This window comes from Agrilus planipennis, unplaced genomic scaffold, assembly GCF_000699045.2.
Source record: "Agrilus planipennis isolate EAB-ADULT unplaced genomic scaffold, Apla_2.0 scaffold54, whole genome shotgun sequence".
In the NCBI taxonomy this organism is placed as follows: Eukaryota; Metazoa; Arthropoda; class Insecta; order Coleoptera; family Buprestidae; genus Agrilus; species Agrilus planipennis.
The window spans coordinates 1-15133 of record NW_020439000.1 but is presented as its reverse complement, the minus strand read 5'-3'; the positions used below and the strand labels follow the sequence as shown (position 1 = coordinate 15133).

The 15133-nt window shown below is 31.2% G+C and overlaps 1 protein-coding gene and 2 long non-coding RNA genes across 7 annotated transcripts in view; all 3 read left to right on the top strand.

Annotated features, from left to right (window-relative positions):
- LOC108734392 (eIF-2-alpha kinase GCN2) overlaps positions 1–9697 on the top strand; it is a 21447-nt gene extending 11750 nt beyond the window's left edge. The window contains exons 14-41 of the mRNA XM_025975889.1: positions 37–143; positions 200–460; positions 529–690; positions 742–949; positions 1001–1259; positions 1309–1554; positions 1612–1763; positions 1814–2070; positions 2135–2293; positions 2350–2484; positions 2612–2756; positions 2818–3097; positions 3159–3295; positions 3665–3813; positions 3872–4056; positions 4113–4346; positions 4408–4528; positions 6368–6431; positions 6519–6699; positions 6761–6897; positions 7267–7415; positions 7474–7658; positions 7715–7948; positions 8010–8345; positions 8423–8580; positions 8652–8871; positions 9166–9320; positions 9377–9697. Coding sequence (XP_025831674.1) covers positions 37–143; positions 200–460; positions 529–690; positions 742–949; positions 1001–1259; positions 1309–1554; positions 1612–1763; positions 1814–2070; positions 2135–2293; positions 2350–2484; positions 2612–2756; positions 2818–3097; positions 3159–3295; positions 3665–3813; positions 3872–4056; positions 4113–4346; positions 4408–4528; positions 6368–6431; positions 6519–6699; positions 6761–6897; positions 7267–7415; positions 7474–7658; positions 7715–7948; positions 8010–8345; positions 8423–8580; positions 8652–8871; positions 9166–9320; positions 9377–9503 — 5143 coding nt within the window. The 3' untranslated portion in view covers positions 9504–9697. The remainder of the gene's footprint in view (positions 1–36; positions 144–199; positions 461–528; positions 691–741; positions 950–1000; positions 1260–1308; positions 1555–1611; positions 1764–1813; positions 2071–2134; positions 2294–2349; positions 2485–2611; positions 2757–2817; positions 3098–3158; positions 3296–3664; positions 3814–3871; positions 4057–4112; positions 4347–4407; positions 4529–6367; positions 6432–6518; positions 6700–6760; positions 6898–7266; positions 7416–7473; positions 7659–7714; positions 7949–8009; positions 8346–8422; positions 8581–8651; positions 8872–9165; positions 9321–9376) is intronic.
- Positions 9698–10112: 415 nt separating this feature from the next.
- LOC112904827 lies at positions 10113–15122 on the top strand. 5 transcript variants are annotated; one of them, XR_003231395.1, is made up of 5 exons: positions 10113–10914; positions 11212–11362; positions 11436–11550; positions 14540–14734; positions 15085–15122. It is a non-coding gene; the product is annotated as an uncharacterized LOC112904827 (long non-coding RNA). The 5 variants fall into 5 exon arrangements; XR_003231399.1 differs by lacking the exons at positions 14540–14734; positions 15085–15122 and adding an exon at positions 11820–11846; XR_003231397.1 differs by lacking the exons at positions 10113–10914; positions 11212–11362; positions 11436–11550 and adding exons at positions 13132–13634; positions 13932–14082 and having other exon boundaries at positions 14156–14734.
- Positions 11865–12415, top strand: LOC112904826. Its single transcript, XR_003231394.1, has 2 exons — positions 11865–12038; positions 12095–12415. It is a non-coding gene; the product is annotated as an uncharacterized LOC112904826 (long non-coding RNA).
- Positions 15123–15133: the final 11 nt, after the last annotated feature.

The following is a 15133-nucleotide window of genomic DNA, read 5'->3' as shown; positions in this document are numbered from 1 at the left end:
TAAAATAAAATGTAATAATAATAAAATTGTTTTTAGAAGAAGAACCAGTGAAATAGATTCATTTTCTTGTGACTGTAAAGGGACTGAAACAATTGAGTTTTCAAATAATGGCTTTCAAGAAATTCAACGAGGAAAATGTATAAGTAAGTTATTAGGTTTTCCATTTTTGTACAATTTAATTTAAAATTAAAATTTTCAGACCATTCATTGAATAAAAATAGTATTTTGTACAAAGGCTTAGACTTGGCAACTGGCGAGTTTTATGTAATTTCTGAATGGTGTGTTCCATTGAAAAATGATTACGTTCAAATTTCAAGACAAATAAATAGTATTGAGCAAGAATGCAATTATCTATTTAAATTAAAACATGTTAATATTGTAAAATATTTAAACATAAAACACGTTACAAAGGAAGAACAAAACAAGGTAATTGTCTATGTCCTGAGAGAATTTGCATTTGGTAAGTATTGAATTATTTTTATTAATTCTAAATTGTTATTCGTTATTTATTCATTATTACTGTTACAGGACTAAATTGTTCTTCATTGTTTCTAAGTCAAAATTTACCAGTTGATTTAGACATGATAAGACATATTGCAACGAATGTATTGAATGCCATTGAGTTTTTGCATCGCAACAGCGTTGTTCACAAAGAAATCTCACTGTCTAATATGTATTTTTGCAATGACGGTATTTATACATTATAAGAAAGTTAAATAATGTAATAATTGTTTCTTTCAGGAATCATTAAGTTAGGAAATCACAGTTTAAGTAAAAGGCTTTCTGATTTGGTAAAAACGTCTCAAACGCCGTCTTCTCTGAATAAGAAAAGTGACATTTTTATGTTTGGACTCGCCATATTAAGTCTTTTCAGGGGACAAGCCGTTTCTGAAGAGAAAATCGCTTATCCAACTTCAGTTTCGTTAGATTTTCGCGATTTTCTGTCAAGGTACATTCATACGAATTTCATATTTTCATTTAGTTAACTTTAATTTTCAAGATGCTTAGCCAAAGAGGAAAAAGAACGTTCTACTGCCACTCAGTTGCTAAATCATATTTTCATTCGAGCGCCCTTGGAAAAATTCTTTCCGAAACATGACCATAACGATGTTACATCCCAGAGTGCTGCCCCATCTGAGCCTTTTTCGTCTGAATTTAAATTATTCAATAACGCCATTTCAAGCGGTCCTTCGCGGGTCGAAACCGAATTCGAGGTGCTCATGTACATAGGAAAGGGTGCCTTTGGAGACGTTATAAAGGTACAAATGATTTGTTAGTTTTTTTCAAAATGATATTTACAATTATTAGGTAAGAAATAAATTGGATGGTGGCTACTATGCAATAAAACGAATAGAATTAAATCCAAGAAGTAAACAGCTGAACAAGAAAATTACAAGAGAAGTAAAATTATTGTCAAAATTAAATCATGAAAATGTTGTGAGATATTACAATGCCTGGATTGAATCTGCTATCCTTCAAGAAGAAACTGATAGAAGCAACACCAGTTCAGATGGTACCATTTTCAATATTCCTAGAGTGGTAAAACCCAAAGAAGTAAGTTATAGAAATTTAAAATAAGGATCTAAAAATATTTTTGTCGGTCTACTTCAGTTAACGTTTAAAAACGATGTCGAAATGCTTGCACCTCCAATTAAAAACGTCGAATGGTCTATCAGTTATGATGGTAAATCACATGCAAATGCTGTAAATTCCAGTAGTTCCTCTGACGAGGACTCCAGTGAGGAAGCTGATTGGGGCTTCAGGTATGAAACATATGTATTCTTTGGTTTGGATAACGATAAACTTTTTTCAGATTAGAAATAGAATCAGATTCAGAAAGTGTTAAGTTTGAAGATAACAGTTCTGCAGATAAAAGTATGAAAACTAAAAACAACGTCAGTCAGTCAAATGCAAATATCACGACAGAAACTTTTCAGAATTCCCGTGAAATTCAGTTTTTGTATATTCAGATGGAATTCTGTGAAAAAAGCACTTTAAGAACTGCCATCGATGCCGACCTTTACACGGACATGAATCGCGTTTGGAGATTGTTTAGAGAAATCGTTGAAGGTATTCCTTTACTGTTCATTTTCTTATATAAATCCGGGGCCCCTTTTAATAGAAATTTTCGTAGGTCTGGCTCATATTCATCAACAGGGTATGATACATCGGGATTTGAAACCTGTGAACATTTTTCTGGACTCTAATGATCACGTAAAAATTGGTGATTTTGGTCTGGCAACTACGAATTTGTTTTGTAGACAAGACATTGTCGGCAGTAAAAGCTTGAATGGCAAGTCTTAGAAATAGCAAGAGATATTTAATTTTTGGGAAATTTATTGTTTCCAGATAACGATAAGTCATTGCCGTCAATGGAAGACGGTTCTCTGACTGGACAAGTTGGAACTGCTTTGTACACAGCTCCAGAACTGAATACTATAACAAAAACGGTCTATGATCAAAGAGTCGACATTTACAGTTTAGGTAAAAATATAATGTTTTTCTATTCAGTACACTATTTTATTTGCATAGCCCCAGTTCCTCCTTAGAATATTTATTTAGATATGTCTAAAGAACAATTAACTACATCTTATTTATTTATGTTTTTCAGGTATTATATTTTTTGAAATGTGCTACAAACCCTTAAAAACGCAAATGGAACGTATGAAAGTTCTTTCCAGCCTCCGTACTGCCGAAATAATACTGCCAGGTGATTTCGAAAGCAAGTCACATAAGAAGCAAGAATCTGTTATAAAGTAAGTTTTATATTATACATTTTTTAGGCGAAAACATTTCATTTGAAACATATGCTTTTAGGTGGCTTTTAAATCATGACGTTTCTCAGAGACCAACTTCCCAAGAACTTCTCCAATCTGAGCTGATACCTGCTCCCGTTCTGGAAGAGGAGAAACTTAGGGATATGTTTAGACATACTTTAAACAATCCACAGTTGAAATCTTACAAATTTTTGATTGCCTCGTGCTTCGATCAAACTGTTACACCTGCTCAAGACCTTACTTATGACATGGACCTTCCTGCCGTGAGTTCTATAAAATCGTTGCAGGTGTGCGAGTTAGTAAAAGAGACTGTTGTAAAGGTAAATGTATTATTGGATTCTTCTTTCATTTCTTTTTCTATTGCTAAGATATATATTACAGATATTTAAATTGCATGGAGGACAGAATATAACTACACCATTACTAATTCCGAAGAGTAAATATTATGAGACTTCTGAATCTTGTGTTAAATTAATGACTCACGCTGGTAGCATTGTATCTTTACCCCACGATTTAAGGTAAAATGAATTAATAATTTTCTTGTTATTGGCTTTGCTTATTTTTATTTTATTTTGTTGTATCAGTCACATATACCACAATGTATTTAATAATCCTACAGAGATTGCTTTTTTTAGTTTTGAGAAAACAAATAATAAATAATTTAAGTTTTTTGACTGTATTTTCAGTATGTACAGACTGTTTTAAATTTACCTTAATAGTTGCTCTTAGATATTTAATATGTATAAATATATAGACTTTTTGGTAATTAATCGTTAACTTAATCAGTAATAATCAATTAAAAATATTATTTAAACAGGAATTAATTACATATGATACTTGATACTATGTTGTGCCAAAATAGAAGACATAATGGAATTAATTTTTAGAGTCCCATTCGCACGATATGTTGCATGGAACGAAATTACACTTTTAAGAAGGTATTCAGTAGATAGGGTTTATAGGGAGAAAAAGGTTTTTGGGTTTCATCCGCGGGAACTGTACGAGTGTGCTTTTGATATTGTCAATCCACTTTATGGTAATTTTTATTCAGTAAAATTATAACTTATTAAATTATGACATTTTGTTGTTTTCAGATAATTTGGCGTCGGATGGTGAAGTGTTACACTTAGTTTGTGAAATTTTGGAAGAACTTCCAGGTCTCAGAAATAAAAACTTTATTATAAGAATCAACCACACACTTCTTCTAAAAGCCATATTATTGCACTGTGGAATTAAGGAAGGCCACGAGAACATTTATAAAGTTTTATCAGAAGCTAAGGTACCCATAACGCTGTTTTTTTTTTTTTAATTTATTTTGAATTTCCTTTTTTTAAGGAAAGCAAGTCAAAAAATATACAGATAAGAACACATTTGATGAGCCTCGGTCTCTCAGACAATTCCATTGCAACTCTCTTTAATTTGATTGAATTGGAACAACCCCTATCAAAAATAAATAGTATTTTGCAGTCAATAACAAGGAAAAGGTCTAATGAGGCTGCTCAGCTAGCGAAGCAAGCTCTGCAGGACCTGAAGATTATCATAAACAACGCAGAATCACTGGGAGTATCGGTAAATCTTTTATATTGCTGATTTTATAATTTAGCCAATCATTTTTCTTTTTAAATTGTAGTACAATATTATTGTGACTCCTGGCCTTGTGTACAACATTTCCCAATATTCAGGTATGATGTGCCAATTCCTGGGAGAGTTTAAGAAGCGTAAGAGGCACGTGTATGAGGTTATAGCTGCTGGTGGGCGTTATNCATTCATTAAAAACACTCGCTTATTCATTGCGGCTAATGCAGTAGATGCCGATTGATGATTTGTAAACTCAACGAAAGCATATGGATCGTTGCCGGGTTCGCGTATTATTTTTACGCCCTTTACGGGACCTATTTGCGAGAAAAGTGTGCATAGCAGGTCCTCCGAAACTGAAATGTCCAAATTTCCTACGTATAAAGTTTTTGGATAATTTTCGTCCGACATATTGAAGTCGGCCCCGTAAAATTGTCCACCAACACTACTACTATTTTTGTTTACACTAATATGACTTTATAAACGCTAAATCTGCAAGAATTACTAATTAACAACGTATTTAATCACCAAATCAACATGAAACAGACAAGCGGTGACAAAAAACTGTGGAAAACGTATTATAGCCAACTTAGTCGTTACTAATTTCCCCATACTCGGTAGAAATTAAGATATGTTCCAATTTACAATACTTATAAGACTATCTAAATTTCATACCGTTTTAATGCAACAAATCCAGTTATGGTCAGTAGATTAATTACTTTTTTAAAATGATATTAATTACCATTATTGGAGAACTGTTGTGCCTTTTAATATTTATTACACATGTTTGTGTAATGTCTATAGTTCCACCAGAATAATATTGAAATTTATTGATCTATGAAAAAGTATTTCATAAACTTCGTTTTTTATATACAAAAAACAATTTTATTAAGAGTACGTATCAAAAATTACGAATTAATAAAATAGGATATTAATATTTTGAAATGGATCACTTTTTAGTAATCCATTAATCTATGGTAGTCTGTTACGTCGTACTTCTGTGGTTTTTAATTTTGGTTTTGTTGGCTTTCTGATTTTTGCAACCATTCGTAATTTTTGACAAATGGAGGTTATATTTATAAAAAATTAATTACAAGCATAATTTTTTAAACTTTGTAGATGTTTGTGTTATTTATTGATGCAAATTAGTGCTTTTGTAATCCCATTTAGTTATATTAGTAGTCTCAGAAGACATTGGTTTAGGAGGAATGTTATTGCTAACGAGTTTAGGAAGGTAAAATGGCAGTTGAGGAGACCACAAAAGAACGTCAAGAATTTGAATTAGAAGCTCTTTTAGTAACTTGAAAATAATAATTTTTACGTTTTATGAACTTACATGATTCTTTTTAGGCAATATATGGTGAGGATATTGTAGATGTAAGAGAAAAACAAGCGTGGAATTTGTGGCAGCCTCTGAACATTATCATAGCTCTTTCTCCACTAAAAGGCAGTTCTACTCCAAAAGAAGCCTACGTGTCAGTAAACTTACATGTTATCTGTTCTGAAGACTATCCCAATGAGTAAGTGTGAAGTATTTTCATTTACAAAGTTCAATTAAGTTATTTATTTAATTATTTAAACTAAACTTAATCTACTTACTTTAAGAGCCCCACAACTATTATTGGAAAATGCTAAGGGAATGTCAAAGACTGTATTGCATGAGCTTCAGAAAAATTTAGAAGAAAAGGCTAGTAATTATATTGGAGAAGTGATGATTTTTCAACTTGCAAACTATGTACAGGCATTTTTACATGAACACAACAAACCAGGTTCAGAAAGCTTTTATGATGAAATGCTCAAAAGGCAACAAGAAAAGGAAAAAGAAAAACAGCTGGCGAAACAGAAAGAAAGAGAAAAAGAGGTAACTGTTCAAAAATGTTTTTTTGTGGAAACTTTCTGGTAACTAATTCTGATTGTATTATTTAAAATATTAATAACACTTAATTGTAATACTGTTTTTCAGAGGGAAGGAATTTTGAATGAATTTAATAAAAAACAAGAAATTTTGAAATTAGAACATAAAAAGAAGAAAGAGCGGTACAGTTCAGACAGCAGCAACACAGAAGATGTTTCTGATATGTATTAAAATTTGGTAATTTTATAAAATAAAATGTAATAATAATAATATTGTTTTTAGAAGAAGAACCAGTGANATGAGAAACTTAGGGATATGTTTAGACATACTTTAAACAATCCACAGTTGAAATCTTACAAATTTTTGATTGCCTCGTGCTTCGATCAAACTGTTACACCTGCTCAAGACCTTACTTATGACATGGACCTTCCTGCCGTGAGTTCTATAAAATCGTTGCAGGTGTGCGAGTTAGTAAAAGAGACTGTTGTAAAGGTAAATGTATTATTGGATTCTTCTTTCATTTCTTTTTCTATTGCTAAGATATATATTACAGATATTTAAATTGCATGGAGGACAGAATATAACTACACCATTACTAATTCCGAAGAGTAAATATTATGAGACTTCGGAATCTTGTGTTAAATTAATGACTCACGCTGGTAGCATTGTATCTTTACCCCACGATTTAAGGTAAAATGAATTAATAATTTTCTTGTTATTGGCTTTGCTTATTTTTATTTTATTTTGTTGTATCAGTCACATATACCACAATGTATTTAATAATCCTACAGAGATTGCTTTTTTTAGTTTTGAGAAAACAAATAATAAATAATTTAAGTTTTTTGACTGTATTTTCAGTATGTACAGACTGTTTTAAATTTACCTTAATAGTTGCTCTTAGATATTTAATATGTATAAATATATAGACTTTTTGGTAATTAATCGTTAACTTAATCAGTAATAATCAATTAAAAATATTATTTAAACAGGAATTAATTACATATGATACTTGATACTATGTTGTGCCAAAATAGAAGACATAATGGAATTAATTTTTAGAGTCCCATTCGCACGATATGTTGCATGGAACGAAATTACACTTTTAAGAAGGTATTCTGTAGATAGGGTTTATAGGGAGAAAAAGGTTTTTGGGTTTCATCCGCGGGAACTGTACGAGTGTGCTTTTGATATTGTCAATCCACTTTATGGTAATTTTTATTCAGTAAAATTATAACTTATTAAATTATGACATTTTGTTGTTTTCAGATAATTTGGCGTCGGATGGTGAAGTGTTACACTTAGTTTGTGAAATTTTGGAAGAACTTCCAGGTCTCAGAAATAAAAACTTTATTATAAGAATCAACCACACACTTCTTCTAAAAGCCATATTATTGCACTGTGGAATTAAGGAAGGCCACGAGAACATTTATAAAGTTTTATCAGAAGCTAAGGTACCCATAACGCTGTTTTTTTTTTTTTAATTTATTTTGAATTTCCTTTTTTTAAGGAAAGCAAGTCAAAAAATATACAGATAAGAACACATTTGATGAGCCTCGGTCTCTCAGACAATTCCATTGCAACCCTCTTTAATTTGATTGAATTGGAACAACCCCTATCAAAAATAAATAGTATTTTGCAGTCAATAACAAGGAAAAGGTCTAATGAGGCTGCTCAGCTAGCGAAGCAAGCTCTGCAGGACCTGAAGATTATCATAAACAACGCAGAATCACTGGGAGTATCGGTAAATCTTTTATATTGCTGATTTTATAATTTAGCCAATCATTTTTCTTTTTAAATTGTAGTACAATATTATTGTGACTCCTGGCCTTGTGTACAACATTTCCCAATATTCAGGTATGATGTGCCAATTCCTGGGAGAGTTTAAGAAGCGTAAGAGGCACGTGTATGAGGTTATAGCTGCTGGTGGGCGTTATGATAATATGATTAGGAGTTATCGTAACATTAAGGAACAGGCCAACACCTTGAATAAGGAGATTGAACAGCACGCAGTTGGTATATCGATTTCACTGGACAAACTGGTGCAGGCCGTTCAAGAAGAAAACTACGACGAAATGACGCTTCTAGATGCTATCGTGTGTTCTCTTGGCCCGAAAAACTTTGTTAACGAAAAAGCCCAAGTATGTTTGTATTATATAAAATAAAGTATGTACTACATAGCTTTGAAAAAGGGTCAACATTATTGTTTATTTTGTAGATTGTGAAGGATCTATGGTCTGCAGGAATCCGTGCTAGTATAATTGATGCCCTTAATATCGAAGAAATTCAAGAAATTTGCGTCGATCTCAATGTATCGAACTTGATAATACTAAAAGAAGAAGGTATGGCAAGGCTACAAAATTGGGAAAAAGGAAAGTAAGTCGTTTAAAATTGGTTTTCCTAACATATCATGTTAAAATAATTATTTATTTTTCTTTTAATAATAGATTTCAAGAGAAATTGGTTGCCTTTTCAGAAACAGTAGATACTTTTTTGAGAAGTATCCGAAACGTGGGAGAGAACTCGTTTGAACAGCAATCTACAGCAATTTCAAGATCTGAAAGCAAAGTTTCTAACTGTGATCATCTTCACGACACATCTGTTTCAATTGATTTTGTAACGAACGAAAAATTATCATCTAACACTCGGAAACGATACGAAAATCAGGTAAATACTTCTTAAAAAATTTAATAATTGTATAGAAACTAAGCCAGGAAATTTAATTTTTGGTTTAAAAGTTAGAAGATGCAGACTTTATATTAATTTTCAAAGGTCTTTAAACTTTAAGACAAAAACTTGCATATTTAAACATGGTCAACAAGATCAAATAAAAACTTGATCGCAGCTAAAAAATTCAAAGAAATCTCCGTTGATGTCGACGTTAATAAATTTTTCTTAAACCGCTAAAGGCTATTCTTAGTCGTTAGGGGCAATACTCTTAAAAAAAGTCGTGTTTTACAGATTCGATCTCAACTGGACGCAACTTTTAAACGTTTTAACGGTGATGTAATTGTATTGGCAACCAGTTTAGAAACAGCCGTAATAAAATCTTTTTCATATTTGGAATTGGACTGCGAATCTACTTACCAAAAGACTGTTAATTTAATAATTGAAAGGTACGATACTGATAATTATCATTGTTGTAACAACAACAAATTCCTGTTTTCTGTAGACACCAACGTCACAGGACTTACATAATGGAAGTATGCGATGAAATATACGAATATAAAAACAAGAATTTCAACGCAATAATCATTGTATATAGTATTTGCAACCAAGTGTTTAAGATAATTTTTTAATAAGCATTTAGAATAGGCAGTGTTAACCGTAAGTAGTTATTAGATTAAATGAAATGTATTTTTCTACGAACTGTAATTATCTGCATGCACAAAAATCGAGAATAAAACAAAATTGGATTCCAAAAAGGAATTTCAATGAGGGTAGTAAGTACGGTCGTTACAAAATCGTACGCTCTACCAATATTTTTATCGTTTCAACTTTCTTTAAAATATGTTTCACCCACAACGAATGTGCGCGTTATCAACCAGAGACAATAAAATTTTAGGTGAGTCACTCTTATTAGTTGTTTATCGTTTGCCACAGTTTCCATTTTGCATTTTGAATAACCATTATATACATTTTACATATGCATTTATTTGTTTGGTGCCTATCAATTTATTAGTGCAAAATAAATTTATCTACATCTGTTCTTTTCTCTTTACAGTTTGACCAATGAATGCTAACACCAATGGCCTTTCTATTTCCCTATGTGAAAGATTCTGCATTTATTAACGGTGAAGTTTTACTATTTAAGTTTCAAAATGATTGCTACAAATCGAAAGAGATTTGTTCGCCTTTCTGTTAATAGAATTGTAAACCATTTTCATTAATTCAGATTTTATTTCTTCTTGAAAATGAAAATCATTGTTCTCATAAAATATGCTTCTATATAGATTTTTCGTAATAGATTTTACATATAGGAATATATTATGGTGCATTGATGTATGTTGGGTTGTATAAGCTTCATATACGTTTTGAAATCCCTAGAAATTTTTTAAAATTGTTTTTATTTGAAAATGCGGTAAATTGTCATAAGAAGATTACAAATTTTCGACAAATAGAGCATAGTTATAAAATTACTTCTTATTTCAAAAATTAAAGTGCACCATTTCGTTCTCTTCAAAAAAGATAAACCTTTCCATCGTTTTGATTGTTTTGATGGACTCTGCATTGACTGATCCCTTTGTATATCTATTATCTATGACTGATCCACTAACTTTATAGGTATGTCTTATCTATGACTTTGACATTACTATAGTTCATGCTTATAGTATACCTATAGTTGTACAATTGGCACTACTTCCGGCTCCTGGCTATTGGTTTGAAAATGTAAATTGAATTGTTTTGTGTTTTTCACTTTAAAAATTCGAATTATTGTTTCATAATCATATAATCGAGGACTGTAGTTGTTTTAAATATCTGAAACTACTGCTACTAGATGATTTCCATGACGAATAACGAAATGAATAATTTATGACTATTAGTGGAAAATTGATGAACTAAAGGACAATCACAGAAATCAACTTCTCTATCATGTCTCTACGGAACACTTCCGCCCTGGCGTGGGATATCTTCTACTGCAGATTTTTGAAGAGTAGCCATTGCCATGTTTGCTGTTCGTAAGTTCATACTCGGAAAGGACACCTGAAGGTATTTAGTCTTAATTCATTATTTTATTTTTATTTAAATATGAGGATATGTTATTTGAAGTTGAATAATTATTGTTTTGCTAGATTTTCTAAATTTTGAATATTGATTGAGGTGATGATTGTAGATTTTTCATATTAACGTAACCACGTCTCCAAGGAATCATGTATATATTTGAATATACATATAGATAAAAAGTATTACTCAAAAATATCCTGTCTTTAAAAATCTTTATTTCTACTGAAATTGTTATTTGATACATTGAATTTTAATGGCTCTTCTTATTTTTCTACAATGTAGGTTTGACCTGGGAGATAAGATAACAACCTTGGATTAGACGGACAAATTACTCATTTACAGATGTAGTTGTGGCAGTGACTTTTTTTTTTTTTCAAACGATGCTTCTAACGAACTGGGCGGAAAATTCTGAAAGCACAGGATGTTAACGATGGTAATAATCATTATCAATAACATTAACAAATCCCTCCAATATGAATATTATATTATTATATTGTTTCAACAAGCATAATAGATGAAAACGAAGACAAATGAGAAGGAATCGAAATATGAAAAAGCGAAGTCTAATTACTGTTTCCTCCCCTTGGTGTTGCTAAAGGAAGGATTTATGACAATGAACCGGTATGTAACACTTATCAATTAAAAATTGTAAATGAGTTCCCAGAAACTTCAATTTCTTAGATATTTGTAACATACTTTCAGTAGACAACTTTTAAATGTCTTTTCAGAAATGACAGAAACAGAACAGCAGAATTAATGTGAAATTCACCTTTCCTTCAGTGCGAAAGTTAGTTTCCTTACTGTACCACCACACCAGCACATTAAAATATAACTGACTTACTAATTTGCCTTACTAGTAATTAATTACATTTTCTTGTCCATCTCTATAGATTGCCCAACAAATGAGATGGAGTTCCNAGGGGCAATACTCTTAAAAAAAGTCGTGTTTTACAGATTCGATCTCAACTGGACGCAACTTTTAAACGTTTTAACGGTGATGTAATTGTATTGGCAACCAGTTTAGAAACAGCCGTAATAAAATCTTTTTCATATTTGGAATTGGACTGCGAATCTACTTACCAAAAGACTGTTAATTTAATAATTGAAAGGTACGATACTGATAATTATCATTGTTGTAACAACAACAAATTCCTGTTTTCTGTAGACACCAACGTCACAGGACTTACATAATGGAAGTATGCGATGAAATATACGAATATAAAAACAAGAATTTCAACGCAATAATCATTGTATATAGTATTTGCAACCAAGTGTTTAAGATAATTTTTTAATAAGCATTTAGAATAGGCAGTGTTAACCGTAAGTAGTTATTAGATTAAATGAAATGTATTTTTCTACGAACTGTAATTATCTGCATGCACAAAAATCGAGAATAAAACAAAATTGGATTCCAAAAAGGAATTTCAATGAGGGTAGTAAGTACGGTCGTTACAAAATCGTACGCTCTACCAATATTTTTATCGTTTCAACTTTCTTTAAAATATGTTTCACCCACAACGAATGTGCGCGTTATCAACCAGAGACAATAAAATTTTAGGTGAGTCACTCTTATTAGTTGTTTATCGTTTGCCACAGTTTCCATTTTGCATTTTGAATAACCATTATATACATTTTACATATGCATTTATTTGTTTGGTGCCTATCAATTTATTAGTGCAAAATAAATTTATCTACATCTGTTCTTTTCTCTTTACAGTTTGACCAATGAATGCTAACACCAATGGCCTTTCTATTTCCCTATGTGAAAGATTCTGCATTTATTAACGGTGAAGTTTTACTATTTAAGTTTCAAAATGATTGCTACAAATCGAAAGAGATTTGTTCGCCTTTCTGTTAATAGAATTGTAAACCATTTTCATTAATTCAGATTTTATTTCTTCTTGAAAATGAAAATCATTGTTCTCATAAAATATGCTTCTATATAGATTTTTCGTAATAGATTTTACATATAGGAATATATTATGGTGCATTGATGTATGTTGGGTTGTATAAGCTTCATATACGTTTTGAAATCCCTAGAAATTTTTTAAAATTGTTTTTATTTGAAAATGCGGTAAATTGTCATAAGAAGATTACAAATTTTCGACAAATAGAGCATAGTTATAAAATTACTTCTTATTTCAAAAATTAAAGTGCACCATTTCGTTCTCTTCAAAAAAGATAAACCTTTCCATCGTTTTGATTTAGTTTTGATGGACTCTGCATTGACTGATCCCTTTGTATATCTATTATCTATGACTGATCCACTAACTTTATAGGTATGTCTTATCTATGACTTTGACATTACTATAGTTCATGCTTATAGTATACCTATAGTTGTACAATTGGCACTACTTCCGGCTCCTGGCTATTGGTTTGAAAATGTAAATTGAATTGTTTTGTGTTTTTCACTTTAAAAATTCGAATTATTGTTTCATAATCATATAATCGAGGACTGTAGTTGTTTTAAATATCTGAAACTACTGCTACTAGATGATTTCCATGACGAATAACGAAATGAATAATTTATGACTATTAGTGGAAAATTGATGAACTAAAGGACAATCACAGAAATCAACTTCTCTATCATGTCTCTACGGAACACTTCCGCCCTGGCGTGGGATATCTTCTACTGCAGATTTTTGAAGAGTAGCCATTGCCATGTTTGCTGTTCGTAAGTTCATACTCGGAAAGGACACCTGAAGGTATTTAGTCTTAATTCATTATTTTATTTTTATTTAAATATGAGGATATGTTATTTGAAGTTGAATAATTATTGTTTTGCTGGATTTTCTAAATTTTGATTATGGATTGAGATGATGATTGTAGATTTTTCATATTAACGTAACCACGTCTCCAAGGAATCATGTATATATTTGAATATACATATAGATAAAAAGTATTACTCAAAAATATCCTGTCTTTAAAAATCTTTATTTCTACTGAAATTGTTATTTGATACATTGAATTTTAATGGCTCTTCTTATTTTTCTACAATGTAGGTTTGACCTGGGAGATAAGATAACAACCTTGGATTAGACGGACAAATTACTCATTTACAGATGTAGTTGTGGCAGTGACTTTTTTTTTTTTTCAAACGATGCTTCTAACGAACTGGGCGGAAAATTCTGAAAGCACAGGATGTTAACGATGGTAATAATCATTATCAATAACATTAACAAATCCCTCCAATATGAATATTATATTATTATATTGTTTCAACAAGCATAATAGATGAAAACGAAGACAAATGAGAAGGAATCGAAATATAAAAAAGCGAAGTCTAATTACTGTTTCTTCCCCTTGGTGTTGCTAAAGGAACGATTTATGACAATGAACCGGTATGTAACACTTATCAATTAAAAATTGTAAATGAGTTCTCAGAAACTTCAATTTCTTAGATATTTGTAACATACTTTCAGTAGACAACTTTTAAATGTCTTTTCAGAAATGACAGAAACAGAACAGCAGAATTAATGTGAAATTCACCTTTCCTTCAGTGCGAAAGTTAGTTTCCTTACTGTACCACCACACCAGCACATTAAAATATAACTGACTTACTAATTTGCCTTACTAGTAATTAATTACATTTTCTTGTCCATCTCTATAGATTGCCCAACAAATGAGATGGAGTTCCAAGTACTTTTGGTGCTACTGAAACCACCAGTGCTTTTGATGTCTTCCTACAATACAGTTAATTTCGAGCCTGTGAGAGAGAAGCAACTGGAAATTAATTTGGAAACCACTGAATCAACGGATTTGTCTGCCGTGGTAGCCTTCATGGATTTGGCTGCAGTCTATTAAGGTGAGAATGCATGACATAATTTAAATTGCTCTATTAATCTTCTATTAAGGTATTTCTTAACAATTTTTGCCAACAGCATAAGTTGAGGTTAAAGTGGATCTATGGTATTTTATCAATTATCTATTGTTCCAGCAGAAGTTGTGCATCTGTGGTTTTGCCCTTACTAAATATCTATAGTCCTTACCTTAAATTAATGTCATCTATGATTATTTGTCATTTATGTAAATTGACGGTTGTCACCATTTTATAATTCAGATATTTTACTTGCTTTTTGCTACGTAGTTTTAGTTGTGTTAATGCCTTCTTCAATTATTAATGTAACTAATATGTTTTTTTGTTAATTTCTGCAGATTGCCCAACAAACTGGACAATTACAATTCAGTTTGGTTCTACTGAAAC